Consider the following 14,007-nt stretch of genomic DNA (forward strand, 5'->3'; position numbering starts at 1 on the left):
CTGTTCCATCAAAGATTCCAGATGTTGCCTGTACCTAATGCGTTCGGCATCGCGCTCCTCTTTAAGTCTATTTCGTTCTTTTTCGACGAAATTATATAACTCTTTGCCTACAAAGCCAAAGGCTTTGCCCTGTTCAATAAGCCTGTCAAACACCGTGTCGTCCATTGCTATACACAGTTGTCAACCAACAAAGCAATAACAGACCGGCTACACACTGAACGCTCAGAGTTACGTCAGTCTCCCAGACATCACCACGTGGTCAGCCAGTCCTGTCGCGCGGACGCCAGATAATGTCACACACTTCGGGTGAGGCCCCGCCGATCCAACACCGACGTGCGGCAGACTCGCAGGCTTCCACTTTACGCTTCGGCCTGCGACGCCTGAAAGGCCTCGAAGTGGCACATTTCAAATTTATTTGCGGGTTGGTCGACCCGTGCGGGGTTGCACGTGTGGTGATGTGTGGGCCTGACCGACGCACTCATAGAGCCGACACAGAGTTTGATTACACATAAACAAGCATTTAATTAAAACAGGGGCAAAGGCAGGGGATTACAAAAATAACAAAGGAGGAAACTGATACGCGCGATGGAAAGAACAGCTAAATAACAAAATATGCTCTAAAAGAACACTACAATAGGTACAAGCACAGACCAATACGCGGAATGTTAATAAAATAACGACAAAATGGAAATCAGAAAAGAGGGTTACAAGGAAATAATTACAGAATGATCATTGGTCGCGCTTTTGAATTTCAAAGTGCGTCGCAGCGCACAAAACTACAAATAATAAAAAGGCTGGTTAAAACAATTTAACAGTTTAAAAAAAGTCACAATAAAAAGTTCCATACGGACCAGGCCAGCTCTTGGTGCACGTAGGGGAGTTGACGGGTGCCGCTGAAGATCTCGCCGCTTTGGTAGACGACGAGGGTGCCCGGAATTGCAGCCGTCTCAATACGTTGCACGGGTCACTCCATGCTCGCCGCCTACGCGAGACTCGCGACACCGACGACCGCACTTGTTGCTGGCTGTACGTCAACTGCTCTTCCGATGCAGTTCAAACCTCCTCAGGGGCGTACACGTGCTCCCGTCTCATCTGGGAGTAATTTTCCTTGTTTAGATCGCCGGTGCCCCTTCCGGTACCGGTGCAGGGAAGACGAGCCGGCGCCACGCTGGGTCGTTATAGTCGCCGGATGTCGTCCCCCAACACAAAAGCGCCCTTCCTTGGTAGGTGTGGCCCGCGGATGCTCCGAAAATTGGAGTCGTTTGTGACACTGATCCTCACCAGCAGCTTTGCCCCTTTGCATGCTCTCCAAAGCTTTTCTGACTTCTTCTATCATTACTGGTGGGGTGTAATCTGGGTTACTGCTAGTTCTTATAGTATTAAGGTCGTGGTTGTCTCGGCTACTGTACAGATCCCTGTAAAACTCCTCCGCTATCTCAACTATCCTATCCATATTGGTAGTTATTTTGCCTTCTTTGTCCCTTAGTGCATACATCCGACTTTTGCCTATCCCAAGTTTCCTCTTCAATGCTTTGACACTTCCTCCGTTTTTCAGAGCGTGTTCAATTCTCTCCATGTTATACCTTCTTACATCGCATACTTTACGTCTATTAATCAACTTCGAAAGCTCTGCCAGTTCTATTTTGTCTGTTGTACTTGACACTTTCATAATTTGACGCTTCTTAATTAGGTTCTTCGTTTCCTGTGAAAGCTTGCCAGTGTCCTGTCTAACTACCCTGCCTCCAACGTCCACTGCACACTCCATAATGATACTCGTCAGATTATCATTCATTGTATCTACGCTAAGGTTGGTTTCCTCACTGAGAGCCGAGTACCTGTTCTGCAGTGACACTCTGAATTCCTGTACTTTCCCTCTCAGTGCTCGCTGATTGATTGGCTTCTTGCGTATCAAGTTCTGTCGTTCCTTCTTCAAGTCTAGGCGAATTCGAGACCGTACCATTCTATGGTCACTGCATCGTACCTTGCCAATCACTTCCACATCCTGCACGATTCCAGGGTGTGCACTCATTATAAAGTCTATTTCGTTCTTATTTTCGCCATTAGGGCTCCTCCATGTCCACTTGCGGTTTTCTCGTTTTCGGTAGAAGGTATTCAAAATCCGTAAATTATTGCGTTCTGCGAATTCTACTAGTAGCTCTCCTCTGGCGTTTCTAGTACCGATGCCATAATCTCCTACTGCCTGGTCTCCAGCCTGCTTCTTCCCTACCTTTGCATTAAAGTCGCCCATCACTATAGTATACTGTGTTTTTACCTTACTCATTGCCGATTCCACGTCTTCATAGAAGCTTTCAACTGAAGCGTCATCATGGCTGGATGTAGGCGCGTAAGCCTGTACTACCTTCATCTTGTATCTTTTATTCAGTTTAATTACGATACCTACCACCCTTTCATTAATGCTATAGTATTCCTCTATGTTGCCAGCTATGTTTCTGTGAACGAGGAACCCCACTCCCAGTTCTCTTCTGTCTGCCAAGCCCCTGTAGCAAAGGACGTGCCCATTCTGTAGCACCGTATAGGCCTCATCTGTCCTCCTAACCTCACTGAGCCCTATTATATCCCATTTAACACCCTCTAGCTCCTCGAATAGTACAGCTAGACTTCCCTCACTAGATAAGGTTCTAGCGTTAAACGTTGCCAAGTTCAGGTTCCAATGGCGGCCTGTCCGGATCCAGAGATTCTTAGCACCCTCTGCTGCGTTGCAGATCTGACCGCCGCCGTGGTCAGTTGCTTCGCAGCTGCTGGGGACTGAGGGCCGTGAGTTATTTGACGTAACCATGTGGGAGGTAGTGGCCAGATACTGCACCAGGGTGGCCAATCCTTCTCTGGTGAGGGAGTGCGTTCTCGGCGGTGTTTGCCGGTGAGGCCGCACCCCAGGCCTCTTAATGCAGTTCCATCAACACGCGGATTTTTTTTTTTAATCCGGTTGGGAACTGCGCGGTACCGGGATTTGAACCACGGACCTCTTGCATGCGAGGCGGATGCTCTAACCACTACGCCATCGCCGCTCCTCGGAGGGCAGATAGCAAACAGCAAATTTCTCGGCGAGAGGTGAAGGAGTGTTGTGTGATGTACGGTTGTACCACAGGTGATCTGTTCATGTACGGCGAAAACCTGGTGCCTGTTAGGTGACGCCGTATTTGTATGGCGTGACCACTAAAAGGGGTATTTGAGGCCCATCTATTAGAAAGCGTTTGGGCATAATCAAAAACTATCAGCAACAGCATCGACAACAGCAGTTGTTGGCCATCAGCAACAGCATCAACAACAGCAGTTGTTGGTGTCGATGCTAAGCAATGGTGTGTGCAGTTGCGTAGGCGCACATATTGCCTTCAGTATGCGCAGTAAATACAACGCTATTTAGCAAAAAGCACGGACAGACGGACTGAAGCACGGACGGACAGACACGGGCACAGCTGGATGGAAGAACCTGTGCATATCAAGAAAAAAGAAACAGAAAGCACCGACGTCGCTCCACGGTAGAACATCTGCTTACCACAAGGCCTGGGTGCGATTCTGGCACAGACCCGCTGTTCTAATTATATGCATTCATCCCACTTTTTCGCTCACGCACCATTCGCACAAACAATGGCGTCGACACCAGAGTTTAAGTGAAACTAGCTTCTTGAAGGAGTGCTGACAATATTTTGAGGCACCCCAAAAGCAACATATTCGGTTTCTATTGTGTACAACATCAACTCTCTCCATAAAGCGGAGCCAGACAACTTGTACGAGAATTTTACTTTGGTTATAAAGTTCGCACCCGAGCACCTTTAAGCCAGCCCCACCGCAATCTACGTAACTAAAAACCAACACAGTTCGCTGGGTTCGCAAAATTTGCGTCCTGCAGTTCAAAATTCACTCATCGTCGTTTACGGGGATCACGGGCGACTGACAGAAAAACAGGCAGCGGTTGCTGGTGTGCCGTGAGTTACCTTCTATCCGTGACGTCAGACCTCTGTTGGCACGTCACTGCGAAGCCACCCTTGCGATACCGAAACCTGAAATCTTGTTTTCAGGCAGCGGTATTAAAGGTATGTTTAATGCATTCCCAAGCACCACGATACTCTTTAGGCTTCTCAGCGCCCATGTTTTTCCTTAAAGGGAAAATATTTAAAATTCGTGGCAGTACTAAGTGCAAAACTGGTGAGGTGTGTCGCTTGTTTTTTCTGCTTGCGCTCGAGCGTGCAATGACGCCTGCTGTAGAGAACGAGTAAAGGCGCTGAAGTGAATCTTGGGTGCTTTTCCGGACACTGTGTAATTTCATATTGTTTCACAGACCGATTCAATCAATCATCAAAAGTATATTTCAACAGAAAACTCTGGATGGTCTCCATGGTTATAATTTTCGCTAAGCAGTCAGACTGGGTCTCTGAAAAACTCTTACATTGGCAGAATTACACGTTCCCCGCGTGAATATGGCGATCTGACCAAAGCAAGAACATAACGTGAGTAATGCTATACTGTATATTAATTATACGCTAGATTGCAAATATTGTTACAAATGTTCACAACACGGCGGCATTAAATAGAGCAGAAAATAGCACCGCCAGTCACACTAAAAAGGGTGCGCGTGAAATGGAACCACGTTGCTCCCTTATAATCATCATCTAACTGCTATGTCCTTGCAGCTCTTACCACACGCTGCAGCATACGCTACAGTATACGAACAATAAAAACAGATAACTCAATACAATGAACTTTTTAATCACAAAATAACGACAAATGTATTTTGTACAACGACTGAATACAAACAGTACATCACAGTACAAGCAATAGACAAAACTGGCGACCAAAGGCTTAATGGCTCAGCAAGCAAGAATAAAAAAAGCAGGGGATAATCTCACAATACAACATAATCTCAGCGCTTTGCTGGTATGGTGGAGTGTGGTTGGTATACTAACTGATTTATGACAAAGCAAACAAAAACTAGTACTTTCATAGAACGTTACCTACTCAAACTGCACATTGACGAATAGTGTGTCCTTTACAATGTATCCACGAAATTCAATATCATTCCATGTTATCGTCTCCGTCCAGCAGCCGTCGTTAAGCAGACCGGGACGCGGTTTCTTTGCGGCTTTATATCCTTCAATGCGCAACGGAAGCCTAATGTCATTTGTCTCATCTCTGGGGTGCGTGATGACCAACGTTACTTTCTTTGAGCATGGCCACTCAACGTATTCATCCCATTCCCCAGACAGGAGGCATATGGCGAACCTCATTCTCACCTCTTCTTTGCCCGCATCCACCACCATCAAAAACTGGTAATCAGTACGGAAGGTGTAGCCGCTGAGCGTGTAAGTACGGCCCGCTACCGCGTGTGCTTTCTTACTCTGCGTGAGCGAATCCCGTGAATTGTAGACATACTCGAACTTGCAAGTCGCGATGCACGCGCCAGGCTTCGACGCAGCGCGTAAGGGGCCCGGTTCAGTTGGCTTCGATGACTGATAGCGTTCTCGGTGGGCGTCAGTGACTGTTTCCTGCGCCACGGACAGTGAACGATGAAGATTGGCCAGTCTCTCGACTAATCCGTTCAATCCGTTCAAAAGTTCGTCTTCGCTATCACGCACCTTCAACGCCTTCTGTCGCAGACTCTCGAGGTCTTCCTTGATACCTCGGATTTCTTCGACGGCCTCTCGCACTCGCGCGTCAGTCACCGAATGCAGCGCAGAGCTTGTTTCACGGCATTTTCTGTGGTGTTCTGCGGCTGCTTCACGTGGGACCGGTCGGTTGCACTTGGAACAGTGCATGTCGCTGCTACGGCAGCTGGCCAGGTGGAGTTTCAGCTCCGAGAGTTTGCCGGCGAAGTTGGACGAACACATCCTTCCGTCAACCACGCACACAACGCGCCGCCTTTCCAAGTAACAGGCGTCGGTTTCAAACGGTATAAGCTTCTTTTCCGTGACGGCTGTTCCATCAAGGGGACATTGTGTAGCGTTGCACACCTCAACTTTGCATCGTAGGCACGAAATGTGAGCGCAGGGCAAATGTACCGCGTTAAATGGTATCCGACCACAGATGCTGCAGACGCGGTCGGCTGGCATGGGCTCTGCGAAGGCGACGCGCCGCTGCTCGAAGAAATCGCCGAAACCTGTCAGCGGGTACGTCCAGAATGCCATGGCGGTGCAGCACAAAGCGAAGTAATACTCTACGGTTCGAAGGGCCAGAAAGATTGCCAGGTGACCCAAGACGGCATCAGAACGTTGACGACCGGCTTTTGCTTCGCATGGAGGAATGCTGCTTCACACGTAGAGAGCCGTATATGTAGAAAGTCTGGAGAATGGGCGGGACAGTGACGTTGTGGCGCGACGGTGACCGCCACGCCTCCGCGCCAGCGGCGCTCGCCCTATCTATGCTTTCGGCGCGACGGCCGCCCAGCGGCGGCAATGTGCGCGCTGTTAACTTGTTAAATCAGCGGTGCAAAATGAATCATTAAAGCGAAATAGTGCAAGAACGTTGCTATACAAGCACTGTAAAACCTATTCGTCATTTTGATAGCCATTTCTTTATTATTTTTTACAAGCTGCCGGCGTCACATGGAGAAAACGGCAAAACCGTCGTCAATAGTAGTGAAGAGAGAGCAAAGAGGAGGCGAGCAAGAACCCACGGGCGCTTTGGTTTGTTTCCGTACAGGATACGTCACGGGACGTCACTCAAGACGTGTTTTGGTTGTCTCTCTCTCCCGCTACATAGCCACTGTACTCCCGCTTCTCCCCGAGCCGCTGTCACCGCCGCTGCTGCCGCTTTTTTTTTTTGTCTACATGTCTTTTAGTTGTATTACAGAAACCGCGTGCGCGTTGCGGTTGTGCTCACTTGATTGAATTAGTTTGCGTTTTTGGAGGCGACACATCGAAGAAACCGTGTTCCAGAAAGCACAGCCCCGAAGCTAATGCGCCTGCAAAAGGTGATTATTCTTACCATGCTTTCATTCTAGCAAAATTCTTTTCTGTGCTCGTGGCCGACATCGCAAACGCACGTCTCGGACCGACTCTGCTTTGACTCGTCGGATACTCGGTTGGAGGTTCTGCTTATGAGCACTTCGGGCGTCGTGACGAAGATGATCGCAGGACGACTCTTTGTACTCGCGACCACGCATTACGCACTTTGAAACATCGGGCACCACGGCCAGCGTGTCTGCTGCTCGCAGTCGTCACTGGGCCTAACTCCGCTCACGGCGCCGACGCGCAAGACGAACTTCGAACTTTGTGGGCAAAAACAACGCGTCAGTGGTCGCGCGGCAGTGTGCTTCTTCGCAAGCAACGAAGCGCATCGCCCGCCTGCTCTTTAGTGCAGCGGATGTTCTTTTTACGCACGCATCGGACTCTACGGCCAAGCTCGTCGCGCAGCGGGCGCGTCCCGCAGTGCGAGACCAAACACGTTGCGCGCCTATTTTTCGTCGCCGCACTTATGTTGGGCATCGTCACCGAATGCCGCTACCCAGCACATCGCGTGCCGACTTCGCGGCCAATCACTTCGAGGTTAAATAAAGCACTGGGTGCACAAGAGTGGAAGCGGGCTAGTTGGTGCGTAGTCATGTTTGCAAGATGTCTCAGCGCGCGAACAAAGGATCATTCCGGGTCATTGTAACAGAAAGGTGGACCTGGCAAAAGTCGGCAGCACTTTTCTTGCAGGAAAAGCTGAAAAAATATAACAATAGACGACCCTTTTTTGGTCAAGAACTCTGACGCTGTTATTGACATCATTGGGCGAACTAACACACGACTCCAGGCAATGTCTGTGGATATTCAGGACTTGTGTTACTCTTTGCCGCATGAACAACTACTTAAATGTGTAGAGGAATCCATAGACAGGTTAGAATCGTCAGCGTTCCAAACGCGTACTGGAATACATAACAGCAGCTTATTAGAAGTACTCAGTTTTTATTTTAAGGCCACTTTTGTATCATGGGAAAACTAAAACTACTTACAAAAAAGTGGAATATGTATTGGTTCATGTTTGGCACCCATTCTCAGTGACATACTTCTAGCACATCATGATCGTGTCTTGTCTAACAAGCTTGACGACTCTGTACTTTTTAAAGTTTGCCGATTTGTTGATGATTACTTAGTGTTGTTGAAATGCGATAGTCAAAATTTCCAGACCATTTCCTCTGACGCGTTGACTGTTTTCCGAGTGTCTGAAACCACTTGTTCTAACCTATGAATCACCCATTGATAACAACCTGAAGTTTCTAGATTTGAAGCTTTTGCTAGAATCCCGACAAGTTTGCTGGATGTATGAACCAAGAAGCGGCAAGCCACTTCTGCCTTTCAGCTCATCATCATCAGCCTGACTACGTCCACTGCAGGACAAAAGCCTCTCTCATGTTCTGCCAGTTAACCCAGTCCTGTGCTTGCTGCTGCCAATATATACCTGCAAACTCTTAATCTCATCTGCCCACCTAACCTTCTGTCTCCCCTTAACCCGCTTCCCTTCTCTGGGAATCCAGTTAGTTACCCTTAATGACCAGCGGTTATCCTGTCTACGCGCTACATGCCCGGCCCATGTCGATTTCCTCTTCTTTCTTTCAACTGTGATATCCTTAACCCCCGTTTGTCCCCTAATCCACTCTGCTCTCTTCTTGTCTCTTAAAGTTACCCCTACCATTTTTCTTTCCATTGCTCGCTGCGTCGTCCTCAATTTAAGCTGAACTCTCTTTGTAAGTCTCCAGGTTTCTGCTCTGTAGCTAAGTACCGGCAAGACACAGCTGTTATATACCTTCCTCTTTAGGGATAGTGGCAATCTACCTGTCATAATTTGAGTGCTTGCCGAATGTGCTCCACCCCACTCTTATTCTTCTACTTACTTCAATCTCGTGGTTCGGCTCTGCGGTTATTACCTGCCCTAAGTAGACATAGTCCTTGGCAACTTCAAGTGCACTATTACCTATCTCGAAGCGCTGCTCCTTTCCGAGGTTGTTGTTCATTACTTTCGTTTTCTGCAGATTAATTTTAAGACCCACCTTTCTGCTCTCCTTGTCTAACTCCGTAATCATGAGTTGCAATTCGTCCCCTGAGTTACTCAGAAAACATTAGAATTCAATCAACCAAAGGAACAAGCAGGATTTAGAACTGGCTACTCAACAATTGACCACATTCATATATACTATCAATCAGGTAATAGAGAAATGCTCAGAGTATAACCAACCACTATACATAGCCTTCATAGATTACGAGAAGGCGTTTGATTCTGTAGAAGAACGCCCCGCCACGGTGGTCTAGGGGCTAAGGTACTCGGCTGCTGACCCGCAGGTCGCGGGTTTGAATCCCGGCTGTGGCGGCTGCATTTCCGATGGAGGCGGAAATGTAGGCCCGTGTGCTCAGATATGGGTGCACGTTAAAGAACCCCAGGTGGTCGAAATTTCCGGAGCCCTCCACTACGGCGTCTCTCATAATCATATGGTGGTTTCGGGACGTTAAACCCCACATATCAATCAATTCAGTAGAAATATCAGCCGTCGTGCAGACACTGCGGAATCAGGGCGTAGATGAAGTATATATAAACATTCTGGAAGAAATCTACAGGGGATCATCTGCTACCATAGTGCATCATAAAGAAAGCAACAGCATACCAATCAAGAAGGGTGTAAGGCAGGGGGACACAATCTCCCCAATGCTATTTACCGCGTGCTTACAGAAGGTTTTCAGAAGCCTAGAATGGGAACAGTTAGAGATAAGAGTCAATGGAGAATACCTGAGTAACCCGCGCTTCGCCGATGACATTGCATCGCCTTTCAGCTCAGCTCACTCTAAATTGGTCAAGCGGGGCATTGCTGACCTCTCTGCCTTGCCAACGCCTTAAAGAAGTCCTACCCCCACATGGTACACCGCAGCTTTGCTCTGCAAGGGGAGCGGCTCACCAAAGCTGGTTACCCCGCGCATGTTCTCGTTTCGGTGGCGGAAAAGCTGGTCACTGTCGTGAAGCGAGGCGACAAACCGGATAAGCGAAACAGTGTCAGAAAGAGCCGGCCTGTCGTACTACCTTATGTGCACGACGTCTCACACAGGCTAAAAAAGATTGCTCAAGACGCCAACGTTCTTGTGGTTTTTTCTGCACCGGAAAAATTGCAGAGGCTTTGCAAACGAGTCAATACACCTCGTGCAAGTTGTGCCTCGTGCTCTATCGCGCACAGGACACGCTACGTCCCATGCGCAGTGGGAGTCGAATACTTGATTCCGCTGACGTGTGGGTGCATCTATGTCGGGCAAACCGGCAGATGCATAAATGACCGCCTCCGAGAACACCGAAACAATGTGCAGGGTGTGGTACAAGGGCATCTTGGCATTCATTGCCGAGATTGTGGGTGCACCCCTCTCTTTGATCAGTGCTCAATATTTGCAAGGCACAGGGACCAGCTTACCCGAGAAATTATCGAAGCCAAAAAAAATACACTTGCTAGGAGATAAATGCGTAAGCACATCATCGGTTGCTTTATCACAGGCTGAACGTGATTACCTGGCTGGGCTTTGAGGCAATAGAGGACCCGTCACACGTGTTTTGTTACTGATGTGTAGATTAGGCTTGCATTTTACCTTCATGCTCTGTTATCATCCTTTTTTAGCAGTATATATTCTTGCCACTCTGTGAAATAAAGTTAGTTGGAAGTCAGCGCTCTTTCTGTCTACCCTGTCCTTTTTCCTTTGTTGGCGCGCTGAAACATCTTGCAAATATCACTGGGTGCAATTTGGCAATTTAGGCACGCTTGGGGCCGTGCTTGGTATCACCCTAAGCTCTCATCAATCATGTGAAAAAATAAAAGCCTCGCAGATAACCGGGACCGGGTGAATGATGAGGCGCATCACAGGCGAAGTGAACTACAACTTACAAGCTGTGGATTGCTAATGGCAATCACATTGTTCCTTATGTCTTATGCTCCTTATGTGTTTATGTAAGTACAATTTTTCGTACTTACATAAACACTTAGTGTAAAGCACTTAGTGTGTAATTTTGTGCAAACTCAACATGTACGTAGTAAAGCTTTCATTAATCATCGTATTACATTTCGTTTTTCAGGTGCTGCAGTGCTCTTCATGGTGTGGTGGTGACCTAACGCTGCAACCGTATTTCAAATAAATATGCAAGTACATGTGCCAATTGCATAGCAGCATCTTTTGCAGAATACGCTGTAAGTGAGACACACTTAAGTGGACAATACTGACACAGACATGTAAATAAGACATGGCAACGAGCATATACTCTGAAAAACTGGGCCTCCAAGCCCACAAACATTTTTGCAATTGACATGAAAGCATTCAGACAGCAGAGCATCACTCTGTCATATTCAGTGTTCTTATTTCGCATAAATATGCCAAGTGCCTCAATAAAAAGCATCGTCATCTGAAATTAACTGCACGCAGTCAATGTGATTGCGCAGCACTGTAGAAGTGACTGCCGGGTCGTGTATTGTATTGACATGCGAGACACCAAAATGATCGAGAACACCGTCATTTCAAAATGACGACGTGCAGTCACATCGGCGGTGAAGCTGTCATATTGACAACTGGGTTATATTTCTTATAGACATGGCAAGCTGCCAAATGATCAAGAACACTGTCACTTTTATATGACAATATGCTGTCAAATTGACGACTAGGTTGTATTTCATATTGACATGGGAGACGTCAAAATGAAAAAAATACACCGTAATTTAGAAATGACGGCCTGCTGTCACATTGACGTTCAAATGCTTGGAAATACAGCTGCCAAGATTTTCCCGTCATTTTGACGAGATTTTTTCAACAGTGAATGTTTAACGTCCGGAAACCACCATATGATTATGAAAGACGCCACAGTGGAGGGATCCGTATATTTAGACCGCCTGCGGTTCTTTACCGTGACCCCAAATCGGAGCATACGGGCCTACAGCATTTTTGCCTCCATCTAAAATGCTGCCGCCGCAGCAGGGATTCGATCCCGTGACCTGCGAGTTAGCAGCCGATCACTAGGGATGGTAAAATCTATTACGATTGATCGATTAAAGGTCTGCAAATTATCGATTATTCGTAATCAATTTTTACTTTTCGGTTAATCGAAATAATCGATTAAACCTGTTCGAGTAATTGACTACGGCACCCCACACTCCATACCCAACCTCGGCCCTTTGGGGGCTGTTGGGGATCGTTGAGCAAGTAAGCAGCACGGCGATCCACCAACTTTTATTAGAGACGTTTACTCTTTTCTGCAAATTTCGTACGTGCCAACGCATAGTCTTGTGGCTCGTTTTATTCGTGTTAGTTTTTTGCCGCGCTGCTTCATCTGTTGTCGCTTAAACGCATCTCTCCTTTCACTTTATAGACGAGTAGTTTTCGTTGCCTGTAGTGTCAGCCGCAATGTTCTTTGTATTTCATTTAACCCTCAGATTTTACTTGTTTCTTGAGTAAGTGCCGAATAATAATATGCGCTGCTTATTTCCTGACTGGTTCTTAGTGTCATTCTGGTTTACTTTTTAGCAAATAAAATATTGTTTTGCAATGAAAGAGAGAGAGAAAATATATAAGGCAGAGAGGGTGGCCTGAGCTAGTATGCCCCTGCCTGCTATTCTGCACCGGGTAAAACGCGATGGGGGAAAAAGAGTGATGAAATGCAATGATGAGGAGAGAATTGGGTAATCCGTACGTGTGCTACCGTATAAAGAGGACAAGAACGCCAGTAACCTTCTTTTATTAAGCTGTATACCAACTAGCCCAATTGTCCGTCTTATAGGCTATATACCATTTTCACAATTGTTCAGCTGAGTTTCCTGCGGTGCAGTTAGCCCAATTATTGGCAGCTAGTCACATCTTCAAACAGTGTTCAGGCATGGGTTGCTCGCCCGGAAACGCTGAAAATCTAGGCTCGGTTTCTTGACACGAACACGGATAATAGACAGCACGTGCAACTACGAGGTCGTCTCCATCTGAAGCACGAAAGTTGCTGTCATTAGTTGAGAGAAAATGTAGCGCAGGAAAGCGCACTCGCGAATCGTTAAAAGGGTCTTAACGACCCTTTATGTAATCCGCAACTTTATGCGTCGGTTTACCGAACGTCTAGCATTCAGTGCTTTTCTAGTGAAGAAGTGACCTTGTAGCATTTAGTAATGCTGTGTGGTCGCATATTTAGGGAGAAATACAGCTTTCAGCCAGAGGCCCCCGTATTCTGCTGCTAGAAGAAAAAAGGACAGTCGCGAAATACATTTTGTAATGTCCGACACACTAGATACCGCTCACAGTTCAGGCTGTGCGCACGATTGAAAAGGTGCGAGTTGCGCCGTGTCAAGGCAACGATCAGACGAAACCTGCGGAGTATACTGGCGCAGCTGCTCTTTATTCTAGCCGGGAGGCAGAAACTCGTGTCACTCTATTTCCCGCAGTTGCCTGTACCGATGGTCTGTTTGAGGCCAGTATGTTTCAGTGTAATCTCTGCATAGGTGACCTCAAGGAAAAGATCGCGTCAGTTCGCAATTATAGTGTTATGTAGGGCTTCCACAATATCTAAGCGACCAACTGAAACGAAAAAAAGATGCCATGCTTACGAGAGGGAGCGTCTCATTCAATTCCCCTTCCTCCTCGCCTCTCTTTTACCTTTGCGGGATTTCCTCACCCTCCTCCACACTGCATGTTTCAGCTGCGACTTACCAACCAGCGTCATTCCCGAACGCGCCTCCGGTTTCGATGAGCTCTAGTAGGCAGGCTTCGAGAAAATATGATCTGCTGCCGAATAGTGCAAGGATGATGGCCACAGCTGCTGGAATCCGCGACATCAACGAACGAGGACGGGCCCCTTGGGTTCAATGTGCGAAAGTGGGAATTTTTGCACACTAGACACAATGGACCTTTCGAAACACGGAATTTTCGATTGTCAGCGCTTCTGATAAAAATATTTGGGTCCATATGAAACACAAACGATGCCTCTCAAACAAAATGGTATCGGTTTTAAAGCACCCACAACAAATGTCGATTAATCGATTAAACCATTTCACCGAAAGCAATTATTCGATTAAAGGCTAAA

The 14,007-nt window shown here is 47.3% G+C and overlaps 1 protein-coding gene across 1 annotated transcript; it reads right to left on the reverse strand.

Annotated features, from left to right (window-relative positions):
- Positions 1 to 4,705: 4,705 nt before the first annotated feature.
- LOC119185978 (uncharacterized) lies at positions 4,706 to 6,989 on the reverse strand. The gene has a single exon (XM_037434779.2). It carries the CDS (start codon positions 6,138 to 6,140, stop codon positions 4,971 to 4,973), a length of 1,170 nt encoding a protein of 389 aa, XP_037290676.1. The 5' UTR covers positions 6,141 to 6,989; the 3' UTR covers positions 4,706 to 4,970.
- Positions 6,990 to 14,007: the final 7,018 nt, after the last annotated feature.

This window comes from Rhipicephalus microplus, chromosome 9 (genome assembly GCF_043290135.1).
Source record: "Rhipicephalus microplus isolate Deutch F79 chromosome 9, USDA_Rmic, whole genome shotgun sequence".
NCBI lineage: Eukaryota > Metazoa > Arthropoda > Arachnida > Ixodida > Ixodidae > Rhipicephalus > Rhipicephalus microplus.

Excerpts from the sequence above, each read along its gene's own strand:
- LOC119185978 (XM_037434779.2), bottom strand. The coding sequence starts at position 6,140 with ATGGCATTCTGGACGTACCCGCTGACAGGTTTCGGCGATTTCTTCGAG.